Source organism: Protopterus annectens, chromosome 8.part0 (genome assembly GCF_019279795.1).
Source record: "Protopterus annectens isolate FY-2018-M chromosome 8.part0, PAN1.0, whole genome shotgun sequence".
In the NCBI taxonomy this organism is placed as follows: Eukaryota; Metazoa; Chordata; order Ceratodontiformes; family Protopteridae; genus Protopterus; species Protopterus annectens.
In genome coordinates this window covers 731,880,789-731,897,696 of record NC_056741.1, presented here as the reverse complement: position 1 = coordinate 731,897,696, position 16,908 = coordinate 731,880,789, and the positions used below count along the sequence as shown (strand labels likewise).

The 16,908-nt window shown below is 41.1% G+C and overlaps 1 protein-coding gene across 3 annotated transcripts in view; it reads left to right on the top strand.

The window, feature by feature from the left end:
* WDR45 (WD repeat domain 45) overlaps positions 1-16,908 on the top strand; it is a 956,899-nt gene that overhangs the window by 308,259 nt on the left and 631,732 nt on the right. For all 3 annotated transcript variants that reach the window (XM_044080189.1, XM_044080188.1, XM_044080187.1), the window contains exon 6: positions 11,407-11,501. In XM_044080189.1, the coding sequence (XP_043936124.1) occupies positions 11,407-11,501 (95 nt within the window). The remainder of the gene's footprint in view (positions 1-11,406; positions 11,502-16,908) is intronic.

Sequence of the window (16,908 nt, the reverse complement as noted above, 5' to 3'; positions counted from 1 at the left end):
AGAACCCATTCGTTTAGTGTGGAAGGCACATTCTTTTCAGAAAGAGTTGTTACCAGCAATGTTCTCCAGGATCAGTTCTAGGGCCACTTCTCTTTGGTATTTACTTTGATGATGCCAGGTTGACATAGAGAGTCCATAGTTTACTGAGTTTGCAGATGACTGCAGACTTGGAGCTATCATTAACTCCGCATCTCACTTTCAGATTCTTCAGGAGGGACTAACATGCACCAAAAAGTGGTGCCTGGACCATAGCCTGAAACTAAATGCCAAGAAATGCAGTATTGTGACCTTAGGCATAACTGGACACTCGTGTCTACCACATAGGTGACGCCCCTTTTAAAGCTGACTTAGTTATCAGGGACGTAGGCACTTTCACTGACAACTCTCGTTTGATTATCATGTTTCCACTATTGTTAGGAAATATTTTTATCTTGCTTGACTAATCACCGGAGGTATTTTCTCCAGTTAGTTAGTAAGTTATTATCCCTCTTTACTCTTTCCTTATTAGGCCCATAATAGAGTATAATAGCCCCTTTGGTACGTACGTGTTAAAGCATATGACCCAGCTTGAGAAACCACATTTTGTCACCAAGATAATCAAGTCATGACTTTCTTGAGATACCTGGAGTATTTTAATGACTTTCCCTCTTTTATGTTTCCTGAAGACTCTAAAGAGGCAAACTGTGTCTAGACTACAAAGCTTTGAAGGATTCAGCCCTATGCAACCTCCTTAACATCCGCAAAATTAGTGACATCCTCAACACCCACTGAGGAGATCTTAACTTTCACTGAAACATCTGAATTACTGGTGAGATACATACATATCTCAGAGAATCCCTTTTTATGAAATAGACTTTCTTTGGATGTAAAACAAAGTAGCTCCCAGGCCTTCTTTAAGTGTAACCTGGATGAATAGATAGGCAATTGTAAATTCACACTGGGTCTAGGCCTTCAAGCCCTCACTGAAAAGTGTCATAACTAGATTTAAACTAGGTGTGAAAATAAGTACCTTTAATTTAGATTATTGTGCCTAGGCAACTAATGGTCCTTTGTATCAACTGCTTAATGTTGACCTGTGAACCAATGAATCTGTCATTATTTGACTTAGTTTTTTGAGTGCCATACATGATTTCACCACATTGTTTAAAAGATTAAAAATACACTGCTCTCTCTGCATTCATTCTGTCTTGAAATTTTTTTGTGCCCTGAGCATAGGTGTGTTTCAGTGTGTGGTGGTATCTCCTATGGCTGTACAATAGATTACAATATTGAGATAGTCGTTACTGGTGCTGGAGTTCATCTGTGCTTTTAGACCATTATGTGACTTTTAAGTTGCTTGGAATCTTTTGTGAAGCTCTCTGGGGTAATTTCTTCTGGTGAATCTCTATTCAAAAGCTTTCTCTGTCAATGGAAACTGCCAATATGATCTTGTCCCTTTCCTTTAAAGCTGTGGAGTAGGCACTTACTTGTTTTCCCTTTGAATGTCAGGCTGATGCTTTTTGGTTTGGGATGTCGTCTGACACCATTTTATTTCGTGGTGGTGTAATTCATCTGTCTTTTCTTAGTGAGCCTCTTTCTTTACTACTTGTAAATGGCATTCTTCAAAGTACCTAGAAGGCTACCTCATGATCTTGTAAGGTTGCAAGATCCATGCTTTTTTGTGTTTCTCGAACATCTTTTACACCTGAGCAAACGATTTGTTATTTCCATCTATTTGAACAGTGTAGAAACTTAAGATATGATTCTGTTTCACTTCTTTGCTTGTTACCCTTCAAAGAGCCAACTGCCATCATCCTTTCCTGAGTCCCTCTCAAACATCCAGGCATATCCTACTGTTGCATACCTCAGCAACTAACCCTTTAAGAAGCTGTTGGTGGGGAAGCAACACAATTCAAGCCACCTTCTTTGCCTTAAACCTTTTGACATCTGTAACCCTTGAGAATGTGTCTCAGAGAAGTTAGGTCATGTCATTTCCTATATGTTTGATTTTCAAAATTATTTACTTACAGATGTGAACTTCAAGAGAAAGTAAAATCTGACTTTCAAATGTATTGTAGGTTAACCCTGACAGAAACATATAATGTGCTTCCTCAGCAGCAAGTGGCCCACCCACTTAATTAGAATCAGGGTTTTGCTATAGTTATTGTTAAGCATGACAGCTGAGAGTTATCCAGGCATTTTCTTTTTCATCATTTTTAGACATCTTTTATACTATTACTAGCTTAAGATCCCCCTCAATCTCAATATCTGGATTCCCTAGACTGGAATCTTCATAGCAGAAACTATACAGATTGGTTGTATTGGCATGGTCATCTTAAAGCCTGTTCTAAGCTAGACCATGACTGAGGGACCTGTTGATTATTGGATGTTGTGCTGGTATTAAATTGGGTAAGATAACATGAAAAGCTGCATATTTTTGTTCCCTGTTTGGTGCAGTGTTACACCATTTTATTATTTATTTTCTTCATCTTATGAGTGAAATCTAGAACTTGTAAGTCAGAGAGAGAAAACCATTTTGCCTTCTCTTGCATTGTGGTGGCTTCTACTGCTACCTTCTCAACTGTCCAGATTTTTGCCTCATTTTTTTGGTCTGTTCCTCATACAATTTGTATGTATGTGTGTGTGTGTGTGTGTGTGTGGAGGGGGGGGGTTGGCAAATCATTGAAGACTTGTGTCATTAAATAATGACATTCATTTTAATTTAAGACTTCATATCCTTAAGAAAATGCATGTTAACGCAAATCTTGTTATTCTAACAACTTTCTAAGTTTGTTAAGAGCAGTATTTAAAATCTGTCCCTATTTTTGGCCCTTTATTCCCCCATTGTTTTAGGCTTGTGCCAAGAGGCTGAGAGATATATTTCTACTACTTCTGTTTTATGATCTCAGAAAACTGATGAGATGCACTTTGCTGTGTACTCTAGCCTTATCGTTAAGAATATGGTCATGCAGAAGAACAAGAATGTCCCACTTAAGCACTACTCTTTTTCTATCTATTGCCTCTCTCAGCTCATTGTGTACCCTGTGAACTCTCCTTGAGTTCTTTATCATACAGGAAGCTCATTTTTACACACTTAGAATCAGTATTTTCCCAGTAATGATTTAGGACACTAGATCATGCTACCAACTCAACATAAGTTAAAATTTTATACTAGTAATGTAATTGTTGCTTACTGATTGACCTGCCTCTTGGCAGTTTGTCAGTGAACTGCAGGGTAATGGCGAGAAGAGCATTTAAGTTGTTTATTGACTGATATGCAGTAGTACAGATAATATAATTCAGTATTTATTTTTTTGGAATGTAATAGCAATTTTACACTTAATGTCCATTTGTTTTCAATAATTATGTTTAAATGGGTGCATTCCCTTAAGAACTAAGCAAGAATTAAGGCAGCACCAGCCCTCCTTTGTGAACAGTGTTGGCAGAAAACAGTGTTTGCATACTTTAATTGGAGTTATGCTTACACCATGCACAATACACATGATCAGCATACTTAAAGTATGATGTTCATCGTGTTACCATGCTGCAGTCATCACACTTGGGTTATCCTGTCGTCAGTCGGCCGGAATTCCAAAGTCTTGATCCGGCGTCGGTTGCTGTCGCTTCTTCCCTGACGTCAGTGCGCCAGGGGTATATATAATGCATTCAACGCCATTTTCTTCAGTCTTTCTTGCCGCGCGGTGCCCGAAGCAGAAGCAGTTTGCAAGTGCCGGTCGGCCGACTCCTGAGATTTTCAAAGTCGAATTTCAGATCCGAAGTCTTCAATAAAGCAAAGTACCCCATTGGGGAAACTTTTCTTGCCTCAGACCGATGTCAGAAAAAGTTAACAATTGTATTTCTTGTGGAAAGCAAATACCTCATAAGGATTTTCATTCTTACTGCATACCTTGCCTAGGCCCAGACCACGACGTCACTGGTTGTCGTTTTTGTGCTAGGTTTAATAAAGACCAAGCAACCAAAAGAAACCACACAGAAAACTAAGAAAAAGATGTTGGTAAGTCAGCTCCAAGGGCTAGGCACATGTAGGTACAAAAGTTCAGGTAACTGTAGGTTATAGTCATCAATGTAATACCAGAAGTTATAAAAACACTGCTTTATTCACCAAGCCAAAATAAAAGTAAAACGCTGCACCAGCGTTTTTCGTTCTGATAAATATCAGAACTTCTTCAGACAGGGTTGTCTGAAGAAGTTCTGATATTTATCAGAACGAAAAACGCTGGTGCAGCGTTTTACTTTTATTTTGGCTTGGTGAATAAAGCAGTGTTTTTATAACTTCTGGTATTAAGTACATTGGATTGGACTATAACCTACAGTTACCTGAACTTTTGTACCTGCATGTGCCTAGCCCTTGGAGCTGACTTACCAACATCTTTTTCTTAGTACTATAAAAAGACGCTTTGATTTGGCACGACACTACTTCGGTAGAAAATTTAACTACACATTGCCGTCGGAGCAACCGACTACCGGCGTGCACAAAAAACGCAAGGATAAGGACAGGCAGCCTAGACCCAAGCCAGACTCCGAGGCCTCGGCTGGATAGGTCTCCGGTTCACCAGTCTTCAGTGAGGCTCCGACGCAGCCCCTGACTACCGCAGATTTGGAACCCGAGACCGCTTCGGAGCCTTTGGCGGAGAGTGCTAGGCCGACGCAGCCATTTTGTTTACCCCTACTGACGGCACTGCAGAAAGAGATGTCGGTGCTACAGAAACACCTTCGGTTTCTGAAAGCATCTTCAGACCGACGACGCTCACCATAAAAACATATCCTAAGCTTAAGACTCCTATTAAACCAAAAAAGACTGCATTTCAGTCTCCAGTTCAAGGTCCCATGCCTAAGAAACAGATGCTTAAAATGGCTGAAGATTTGATCTCTTTAATCAGGGGTTCCCAACCCCCACCCGACAAAAGGCCTAGACAAGAGGAAGATTATGCCTCCTCTGATCAAGTGTCTATTTCCTCAGGCTCCTCTGAGGACCAAGATTACTCCTTTTCCCCTTATCAAGATTCTGATGCTGAAGATTCTATTCCCTCAGCTTCTCCTCCTGAAGACTACTCCTTTGGGGAAACTTTACACACTATGAGGGAACATTTTCACTGGGAAGGTCAGGACTACTCTGACTCAAAGAAAAGGCTCAGAGAGTTTCTTTTACTCCCCCAGCACAGACCACTTGCCATCCCCCCAGTTTTAGACATTGTGGATGATGTTTACTTAGAATCTAGTTTGAACCCAGATTCTCTGCCTCCTGCTCCAGACAAACCAGACAGATACTATAGAGTGCCTGACTCCCACAAATTCCTTTATAAAAGCCCTGTTGCTGATCCAGAGATCTCCCAGGGTCCCAAAGGGGCTAAGGCTTCTATGGCAAAAAATCCTGTACCCTCTGAAAGGGACTCCAGAGCACTAGACAGGTGGGGGAAAAAGGTTTACACCTCAGCCACTCTAGCTATGAGAGCACTAAATTGCCAATTTCACATGCTAAAATATCAGCAATTTCTAATGTCTCAGTTAAGACAAAAAATGAGCACACTCCCTCAACAGTCTGAATTGAAAGAAAAGCAGGATCTGTTGCATGCAACTGAACAGGTGGGCAAACATACTTTACAATGTGGGTTTGATTCTTTAGAGGCTTCCTGCAGAGCAGCTGTCACTGAGTTTGTTATACGTAGGCATGCTTGGTTAAAGGAACAAACTCTGCCTGATCATGTTAAAGCAAAGCTTCTAGATGCTCCCTTACAGCAGGATTTTTTATTTGGAGTTAAAGCAGAAGAAGTCTTAAAGAAAATGGAGGATAAGGCAAAATCTATGCAGACAGTCAAAGATTTTCTACAGGTGCAGCCCCCTCGCTTCAGCAGAAATTGGCCAACAAAAAATTGGTCCTTTCCAGCTACTGACAGACCACAGAGGGGTAAATACAGATGTCCAGGAGGCAGAGGACAACCACAAGCCCAATACAAACCTCGACAATGGGGCACTGCAACACAGAAGGGAGGAGAAGACAGGCCCCAAACTACTAGAAGGCAAACTCAATGACTTACACCTCATCTGGCCAAGCAACACTCTCTTGGCAGCTCCCTTGGGAGGAAAACTCGCACTTTTTTCAGACAACTGGCATATTGTCACAAAGGACAAATGGGTTCTAGACATAATTTCACGAGGATACAGATTCCATTTCCACACCTTGCCAATGAAAAGAGGAATGCCAAACCTGCACAAAATCAATGGGCAGAGGCACAAAAACAAATTACAGCTCTCATGGACATGAGAGCCATTCAACTGGTACCTACACGGGAGCAAGGCCAAGGATTTTACTCAAGACTCTTTCTAGTCCCCAGAAAGGACAATGCCTGGAGACCAATTATGGACCTTTCAATTCTAAACACCTTCTTACAAGTACCCAAATTCAAGATGCTAACACTACAGCAGCTTCTTCCCATGTTGGGCAAGAAAGCATGGCTAGTAACGTTGGACTTCAAGGAGGCATACCTGCATGTCCCCCTATCAGACACAGTTGCAGAAGATACCTCCGTTTCATTGCAGGTTCAACCCATTACCAATTCTCTGCACTGCCCTTTGGCTTATCTACTGCGCCCAGGGTCTTCACAAAATGCCTGGCACCAGTAATTGCATACTGCAGACAAAGAGGAATTCAAATATACCCATACCTGGACGACTGCCTCATCCAAGCAGAAAGCAAGGACATCCTCTTACAACATCTGGCTTTTGTAAAACATCTTCTAAGTTGCCTGGGGTACACAGTAAACGAAAAGAAATAAAAACTAGTACCCTCACAAAATATGACATTCCTGGGTGCCAGCTTGAATACAACGGCCCAGAAGGCTTATCTGACGCCAGATAAATAACTACAACTGACTCAATATTTTAAAACAATGGCAACAAAGACCCAACTCCCTGCAAGAACAATTCTGCAGGCCTTGGGCTTCATGGCATCTTGCATACTACTAATACCATTTGCAAAGCTGCATATGAGGAAATTACAGTGGTACCTAAAAAGCGTATGGTCTCAACACAGCCACAGCTTAGACACAATGATATCTCTCATTCCCTGCCTACAACAGGAGTTTCTATGGTGGTCACAGGCATGTCACCTCAACAAGGGTCAGCCTTTCACCTTGCCCCCAGCCAGGCAAACTATGACAACAGATGCATTGGAGTACGCCTGGGGGGGCACACATGGCAGGACAGTGCGTTCAAGGCATATGGACTGCAGATCAAAGGAATCTGCACATCAATCAAAAAGAGATGCTAGTTGTACAGAAAGCTCTGACAGCTTTCAAGAATCTATTACATCCAGGACAACTTACAATAAAGACGGACAACACCACAGTAATGTGGTACATAAACAAACAAGGGGGTACACACTCCTACCCTCTGTGCAGGCAAGCAATGACCTTGTGGAACACAGCACTGGCTTACCAAGTTCAGTTACAAGCTCAATTCCTGCCAGGAAAAAAGAACACATTGGCAGACGACCTCAGCAGAAACGTCATGGATCCCCACGAGTGGAAACTGGATCCACAAGTATTTGCAATGATAACTCAAAAATGGGGCCTTCCAGACATAGACCTGTTTGCCAGCCCCCAAAACTGTCAGCTGACAAAAGTTTGTACAAGGACACTTCACCATCAAGCTTGGAAAGTGGACGCACTGTCATTCAGTTGGAAAAACCTGACAGTATATGCCTTCCCTCCATTGCCTCTCCTCACAAAGGTGCTTCTGAAAGTCAGAAAGGAGAGACCACTACTGATACTCATATCCCCAGACTGGCTACGTCAGCACTGGTACCAACTATTAAGGAATAATGGCCCAGGGCCCACCTTGGATTTTACCACAAATTGCCCATTTGCTCACACAGCAAAACAGTCAGATTCTACACAGCCAGCTCAAAACCTTAAATCTGGCTGCATGGCAAATCACCTAAGCATCCAGCCAGCTCCTCTTCCCCAAGCAGTTATGGATGTTACTCTGGAAGCTAGGAGGCCCAACACCAGAAAGGCCTACTCGGACAAATGGAAAAGGTTTTGCGCCTGGAACCAAGCTAAAGGCCAAAATACACTTCAGCCTCACATGCCTCAGATTCTACAGTATTTAACTGAGATGCTGCACAAAGGACTTTTTTTCTTCCATTAAAATCCATGCATCAGCTATTTCAGCCCACTACAACACGGATCCACCCTTATTTTCACATCCACTTCTAAGGCAGTTCCTCAGGGGGCAAAAAAAAATTAGGCCCCCCAGGAGAGCACCTACACCAACATGGGACCTCAATTTTTTTCTGGAAAAACTTACGCTGCCTCCCTTTGAACCAGCTTTCTCTGCAGATCTACAGTTTATATCATGGAAGACTGCCCTGCTGCTAGCAATAACTTCAGCCAGAAGAGTCTCAGAGCTGCAGGCACTAATGGCAGTGGAACCTTTCCTCATTTTCAATCAAGACAGAGTTTCTCTACGAACTAATCCTTCCTTCATGCCTAAGGTGGTTTCCAGTGTGGCTTTAAATCAAACCATCCACTTACCCACCTTCTTCCCAAATCCACAGAACAAAGGAGAAGGACTCCTGCATTCCTTGGGCATTCACAGGCAACTTCGTTACTACTTGGATAAAACTAAGGTTTTCAGAAAATCTGACCAGCTCTTTGTATCCTATTCTACAGCTTCACAAGGGAAGGCTATATCAAAACAAACCATTTCCAAATGGATAGGACATTGCATTCGTTTTTGCTATACCCATCATGGAAAACCTGTTCCTGCTACCATTAGGCCCCACTCTACCAGGGCAACATTTACATCTACAGCCTTCCTCAGGAGGGTTCCAACCAAGGAGATTTTGGAAGCTGCAACTTGGAGTTCAGTACACACCTTTACCAAACACTATCACTTACCACTTTACTCTAAGACTAGAGCTGGCTTCGCCACTGCAGTTCTGCAGGGCCTTCTAGCCTCCTCTAACCCTCTATGACTCCTCCACCCATCCTTAGCTTTGGGATTCTACCCAAGTGTGATGACTGCAGCAGGGTAACGTGATGAACATAGTACAGTTTTGTACCTACCATAAATGTAGATGTTCGAGTGTACACCCTGCTGCAGTCCAGGTTATACCCTCCCTCCATCCCCTCTGATCTAACTGGCTAAATCTCTACAATACCTTCCTGATGTATTTGCTTATAGCTTGGAGGGATTTTGTGTTTGTGCTACAATTTCTTAAATTGGTACTAATTACTGACCACCTTTTTGGGGGCACCTGACATCTGGGGCAAGAAAAACTGAAGAAAATGGCATTGGATGCATTATATATACCCCTGGCGCACTGACGTCAGGGAAGAAGCGACAGCAACCAACGCCGGACCAAGACTTTGGAATTCCGTCCGACTGAGGGACCGCCTGACGACAGGATAACCCAAGTGTGATGACTGCAGCAGGGTGTACACTCGAACATCTACATTTATGGTAGGTACAAAACTGTACTTTTTCTCTTTCTTAGTTGACTGACCATTTACCATTTTTTATTTCATAATTTTTGTCCTCAATTCTTGACATAGCATCTTTACTCTGCAGTCTTACAACCACTCTGCTGATATCAAGAATGAGAGCTGACTGGTGGAGAGTCTATCACCCAGACATGGTTAGGCACTCCCCTCCATTCAGTGACCTGATTTGCATGCCACTGATGCAGGAACTTGCATTGCTAACCCAGTATCACATGTGAACTTCCACAGTTGTGCTGAAATCTAGCTACAGTGGTTTGCCAAGTAACTCACAAGCATACATCTTGATCCGTATGTTGTGTTTTTATGTCTTTATGTACAGCCAACCCCCCCCCCCCCAAGGATTGACTTGCTTCTTCAGGTCCCTAATTGTTCCTGACTTGGTCATAGAGAGAGCTTCATTCCTGCATACAGTGTAGGTAACTGACTGATCTTTATTTGTAGCCACAAAGGACCTGACCAGAGTTGCCATCTCAGAAGTTGCTAGTTTCATCTCCTTCATGGAAACTATTATCAGTCTTTAAAAATCTTTATGTCAGCATTTCCCAGTTTTCCTTTATAGAGGTGATATTGCTAATACTATGGAGGCAAAACTTTTTTTTGCTAGAGAACAGATAGTTGTTGGTACAGTTCTTCAGCACCACTTTCATGAAGGCATTTTCTGTTATAACCATTCTTGGCATGCAGTTGATCCTGTCTGACAGGAAGCTGACCACACATCTCACGTGCCTGAGCTTAATTCCTGTCTTGCAGGTGTTACAGCCTTCCTGTTTGCCACTATTTGATTTCAACAGTCTTTTCTGTGGTATGCTGTTTGTCCTTCAGAGACTTCAAATTATCTTCATAGTCATGGATATATCACTGCAGAGCTGGAGTTTTAATTTCTTTCATTCCCCACATTTCCTATTCCATGGACCCTTTAAGGTACTAAAGCCTTCTTCAGCTGAGTTTCTTTTTCAGCTTGCCAGTCCTGATGTTTTCCAGGCATTCACTTTTTATTTCAACAGACAAATTGAAACACAGTTTGCATACTAAAATTTCACAGTGCATGTGCCCTTATTTTAAGTGAATAATGTGGTTTATCATATTCTTTGTTGGAGTTAATATAGGATTTTATTCACATATAGATTTTAAATGCCCTGTTTTTGGATGTGGTCTGAAGGCTTTCAGCCATACTTGAATAAAGAACAAGTCATTGTTTTCTAAAGAAAATTAAAAAAAAAATGTCACAGCATTTAACAAATTTGCCCCCCTAATGATTTATCTCTGGACGAATAGCATACAGTAAGAAGAGTTCTAATTTCAGCTCATTATTGAGATGTACTGCGGTGGTGGTGCTGCGGTATCGTTGTCGTAGCACCACCACCGCAGTACATCTCAATAATGAGCTGCGGTGGTGGTGCTGCGGTATCGTTGTCGCCTCACAGTTAGACGTTGCTCGTTCGATTCTCAATTAGAGCGTCTTCTGTGTGGTGACATGCGTGAATGGGCATTCCTTCATTGAAGGTTGTGCGTTAGGCCCGGCAAGCCAGTACGTAAAAATCTACTGCCAATCATTAGCGGACCGGAGTTCCACTGTGGCGACCCCTAACCGGGAGAAGCCTAAAGACACAAACAAACACTGAGATGGCACTGAAAAGACAATATAAATATTTTGGAATGTTCTTGTATAATTGGCAGCAGAAAACAAAAATAATACAGGCAGCTTCTTGACAAGTGCCCCCTTACCAATAGTAAGGAAATAAACATTTCTAAACCATGTGCTGTCAGAGTGCATCAGAATTGTTTATCAACAACATTTCAAAGGTGAAATCAGTTCAATTGTATTGAATTAGCTAAAAGCAAAAAATAAATTTTCATTTGGTGCCGATAACAGTGTGCTTGTATTTTGTTTAAATTTCAGAATTATCATTGTACTGCGGAACAGAATTTATGTGTACACATTCCCTGACAATCCAACTAAGCTGTTTGAATTTGACACACGAGACAACCCAAAAGGTAAGCTGCTTCATTTCATTACTGGTCTTGCTTCATGACAGAGACAAACTTAGAATCAAATGGTAATCTTTTCACTTGAGTGCTGTAGTTGTTGATATAAGATGTTTATTGTATACATACTCATCAGCGTGCAGTAAAGTAACACCAAATATTTAACAGTTCATAGGTTCGTACTAGGCTATCGGCCCTAATGCCTATGCAAGCCTAGCCATAACAATTCCCTGGAAATTTTTCCCCACAATATTTACTTCTCTGGGCCCCTGAACAAACACATTCCTTTTTATAACACAACTGTTCGTAGTTTCACTGTTAGAGAGGCAAAAGGTCAGCATTGTGTCTGAATTCCATCTAATTAAAGAAAACTGAGATTTAATGCTAGAGAATCTCACTGGATTGGGGAGAGCAAATGATTGCAGAGTTAGGTTAAGAAGTTGGGGTGCCTGAAGACAGAAGTATTGTAAAAGTCTGGCTGATTACATTATTGCATCATTGCAGTACTTAGGGTACTGTTGATATTAAAACTATCAAATTGGTAATCCTTTTATTTTACAATGTGAGGGCATTGCCCCCCCCCCCCAAAAAAAATCCTTTGTTTGCTTTAATTCATTAGTCACTGTAACACAGCACAAAGGAAATTCTCTAAGGCTGATATCTTGAGATTTCATTATTAACATGCCACATGCTTCTGTCATTTTGTGTGTGTGTGTGTGTGTGTGTGTGTGTGTGTGTGTGTGTGTGTGTGTGTGTGTGTGTGTGTGTGTGTGTGTGTGTGAATCCCGAACCCTACATTGACTGTCATGCCTCCTTCTCAGTGGGCCTGTAGACCCCATTCTCTCACTTATTGGCAAAATCCTGCCAGCCTATTTGTTCCCTTCAAAAGCAAGAGCGGTACCTTCACATGCTGTGGTGGGATTATTTATTTTCATGCCTACATACCACAACCATTGCCATGGCTTTGAATTCCATGAAGCCTTTAACTCATAGGGCATGTGCATGTGTGTGCACATTCACTCATACTGCTGTCCATTTGTGCAGCAGACTTATTTGTGGCCACAGTCATGAGAGTTTTAATGAACTAACTTCTCCCACAGAGATAGACAAGCCAGGAACTGTCATTCATTTCCAACTTTCCATGCTAACTTCTAAAGTGCATAGGCCACAAGATGAACTTATGGCAACTGGGACAAACGTCAGATCTGTATCTGTCTGAGCCATGGAGCTGGGTTTGTTGCATAGTATATGTTATATTATCAGCTCAGGATGTTATTTTCAAATTGACTTTGTTTATAACTTAACTCTTAAGTTTCTGCCAACAGTAATGTACATAAACAACTGTCTAATTGATTCCATTTGTTACCAATACCATTCTGCTTTCCAACATCTCTAATACTGCCTAATACAATCAAAAAACTAAAATGTTGATCAGATAGAAACTCCAAAAATGTTATTTTGCCATACAACTGTCTATTTGCAGCCAACATGAGCTGAAGTCACCATCATATTTCACTTGTTCATGTCCTCCCTGCCAGTCTTTTACTATACTGGGGCTGCTTGCTTATGACTGCCCAACTTTTCATGAGTCAGACTGTCAGCTTATGATAGGCTAACATAATTGTTGTGGAGGCTCAGTCAGCATCTCCAGCTCTTTCATCAGCCTTTCTGTATGAAAAGTGCTCAGACATCAGTTACACAGGTCCTCCTTCCTTCCTTCCATCTTCGTGACCAGTGCCGTCTCGGTGAGCCTAACTAAGCACCTCATGTCTGCTCTGGGAAACTTCTTTAAAACTGCCAGCACCATCAGTGATCTTTACAGACTCTTGACACCTGTTAAAATATAATTAACATGGCCTGTGGTTCAGCCAATCTGTCATAGCTTGTCTTCCAAATTAAAATGTTGCTGAAAATCTCAGACATCATATTTTTTGGTCTGCTTGAAGAAGCAACTTATAAAATCACCAATAAGCTTCTTTGTCTTCCACTTTGTCACATTATTCTTTTGCCTTAATAGCCACCATGGTGGCTCAATGATTAGATCTCAGCCTCATAGCTTCTGTGTGTGGGGTTGAATCCTGACTTTGTCACTCTCTGCTTGAAGTTTTCAGTGTTCTCCCTATATTTGCATGGGTATCTCCTGCTTTCCAAAAGCACACTGGCTGATTACACTAAATTGCCCATATAAAAGCTGTGTTTACCCTTGCCTGTGTGGCCCTGGCCATGGCTGAAAAAGGTCTAAGAAAGGAAAGACCAGTTCATTTATACAGTTCATAATTAAACATGCTAAAATAAAGCATCCCTTAAAATTAAGCATGACATACAGAGAAGTGTTATGCTCCATTGACTGTAACCTGATGATCCTCCCACTTTCCCTTCCTCTTTTCCTTAGAGAAGTTTTCAAAGTTTGTTCTGCTCCCAGACCAACCCTGTTGGAGGTATCCCATTTAGTGTGGGCACTATCCAAGATCTAGTGAAAGCATCTTGTAATCTCCTGATACTGTTGCCCATGTCATAGGAAGACGAACAGTATACTGTTCTACAGAATCCAGCTTGGACTTGCAGAAAACCATAAATCAGACAATATTATTTTAAATCTGCCTCCTAAGAAAAGGTGGCAGAACCCTAGTATCTGGCTATCCATCCGCATATAGAAAATTCAAAGCTATAAATAGATGCTGTTTACCCATAGCCGGCCTTGGGCGTAGGCCAACTAGGCGGCTGCCTAGGGCGCTGCTCTAGTAGGGGCACTTTTCCAGTATTTATTTGGTGTTAGTAGACCAGGATTGGGGCACCGGGTGGTGTGGTGGGGGGGGCGCTTTGGAGCCCTTTTGCCTAGGGCACCAGTTCACCTAAGGCTATAAATAGATGCTGTTTACCCATAGCCGGCCTTGGGCATAGGCCAACTAGGCGGCCACCTAGGGCGCTGCTCAAGTAGGGGTGCTTTTCCAGTATTTATTTGGGGTAAGTAGACCAGGATTGGGGCACCGGGTGGTGTGGTGGGGGGCGCTTTGGAGCCCTTTTGCCTAGGGCACCAGTTCACCTAAGGCTGCTCCTCCTTTTCAGTATTCTTCTTAAAAGCTTTTAACTGTTTCACCTATTCTGCTAGTACTCACTGCTGGACCAGGTTCTTGATCGAGTTAAATGGCAATTTGGATTGAGAAAGGAAAAACAAAGAAAACTAATTTTTGAAGCACCAGGTTTTGACAGGACCTTTTACACATGATACATTGTATTTCTGGATTCATGGGCACTGTAAGCAGAGCAGTGGTTGTGGTATGTCTTAGGCTGATTTGTATGACTGTGATTAACCAGCTTCAGTGATCTTAAATCAAAAGACACATGAAAGAATTTTTCACACTATTCCATCTGTTTGGGATTGACATCTGTTTCAAAGATTAAAGACTGATTATGGTAGTACAAGACTTCCCTACTCTTAGGAAATTTGTCTTCCTTCCCAACAAGTTTATAGGAAGTTTTTTTGCGGAATCAGCACCAACCTTTCTTCAACTGTTCTCAACAGCCTTATAGGAAACTTTTGAGGAATCACACCAATCTTTTCTCCTGGTGTCCTCAGCATTAGCCTTAGCCTTAGCCTCAGCAGCAACATTAGAATTGCTACTTATAGCCATCAGGCTGTGATCCTCAGCAGCAGCAGACATTTGATACTGAGAGAACTTTGCTTATTTAGTGCATTCTTACTCAGCAGAGTTCCTGACCTGCTTCTTATCCTTAGTGCAGTCAGTAGTACATCATGCATCATTCCATTTATGCTGTTTATTAGTAAACAGGAAGAACAAGGATAAAGCATATTAGAATTATTTAAAAAAAAGTTTGTATGGTTAGGGACTGTATCCTAACACGAAAAGATAATTATCAATTAATCATTCCATTGGTTGTCTAAGAATAGTGTATGAAATGAGAAAACAAGTTAGGCATTGGTAACTTTATATATTGATTTTGTTTCTACTAATGTAAAGTAATAGTGTTATAGCATTATGAAAGTTTTTTTTTATTTGCTGTGGAAGAGTAGACAAGTTTAGATAAGAATGTTATTAGGACTTTAAAACTTAGGAAGAATAAAACTGAAGTATGCATGATTTTGTTAGTTGTCTCCTAGAAAGCTTTGTAAATGGAGAGATGAGCAGCACAAGTTTGAAAGAAAGGACTTCTCTTCATAAGAGCTGTAATATTACTACAGATTAGTGAGTGAAATTGTGTTCAGCAGTTCTTACAGATGAAAGATTTTAAGAACTGAATTACAGAAATATTACAGAGTCACAAACTTTGTAATACTAACATTTTATGGTTTGCTATGGTAAATGTATGATCATGTAGGGAAAAGAGAGATTTAATATAATGTGCGTGTTTTTATCTCATTGTTTATTAATATGTCTCAGTGTAGAGAAGAATTGCACACTGAGTAGAGGGAAAAAGATTTTTTAGTTATATGAAATGAGGTGTAAAAAGTGATAATTTTCATTGTTTTATTAATATTTAGTGTTTTATAACTCTATACTTGAATAAAACCACTTCTACAATTTTTGGAAAGTGACTTGGGATGTTTTGCATCCACCTGAATTGCCACCAACTTAGGCAGATGGGGCCCTCAGTTTAAAATCTTTTTTTAACATCTTTATTGAATTATCACTTAATATATAGGCTTGCATACATTTATATAGAAAAAAACAATGTATTCCTAATTACAAACATTATACATCACTTTTTTTTCTGTGTAACTCATCAATCCAACATTACATAAATTGATAAATTCCTGCCTTCCCTTAAATCTCAATCCTCCTCCAAAACATTATTCTGCAAGTACTGTCCCCCCAGTTTCTAATGTTATTGTAATCTAGTCTCGCCTTTATTCTTACATGTGGGTTCGGAGCTGAACATCGGCTCCGATTCGGCCAATACAAAGCTGGAAGTCTCTAAGTTGGCTCGTGATAAGGTAGGTATCCCATAATGCAGTGGTATCAATTCTCAGATCTCGTTTGCCGCTTTACGAGTTCAGAAGTGCTCTTCTTGGCCATGGCTAAGTTTAAATCTTTTCTGCATTTTTTTCATATTTGCAGACTGTTTTTTCTCTTAGTAATTAGTTATTAGATAGAACATTGTTATTTAAAATATAGGTAGCATTACTGTTAGACATTATTTCTTATTTGCAATGGTGATGGACAGGTTGACAGACGAGATCAGACAGGAGACCCCGTGGACTATAATGTTTGCAGATGACATTGTGATCTGTAGTGATACTAGGGAACAGTTGGAGGAGACCCTGGAGAGGTGGAGATATGCTCTAGAGAGAAGAGGAATGAAGGTCAGCAGTGTGTGAATGAGAGGGAGGATAGAGGAATGGTGAGGATGCAGGGAGTAGAGGTGGTGAAGGTGGATGAGTTTAAGTACTTGGGAT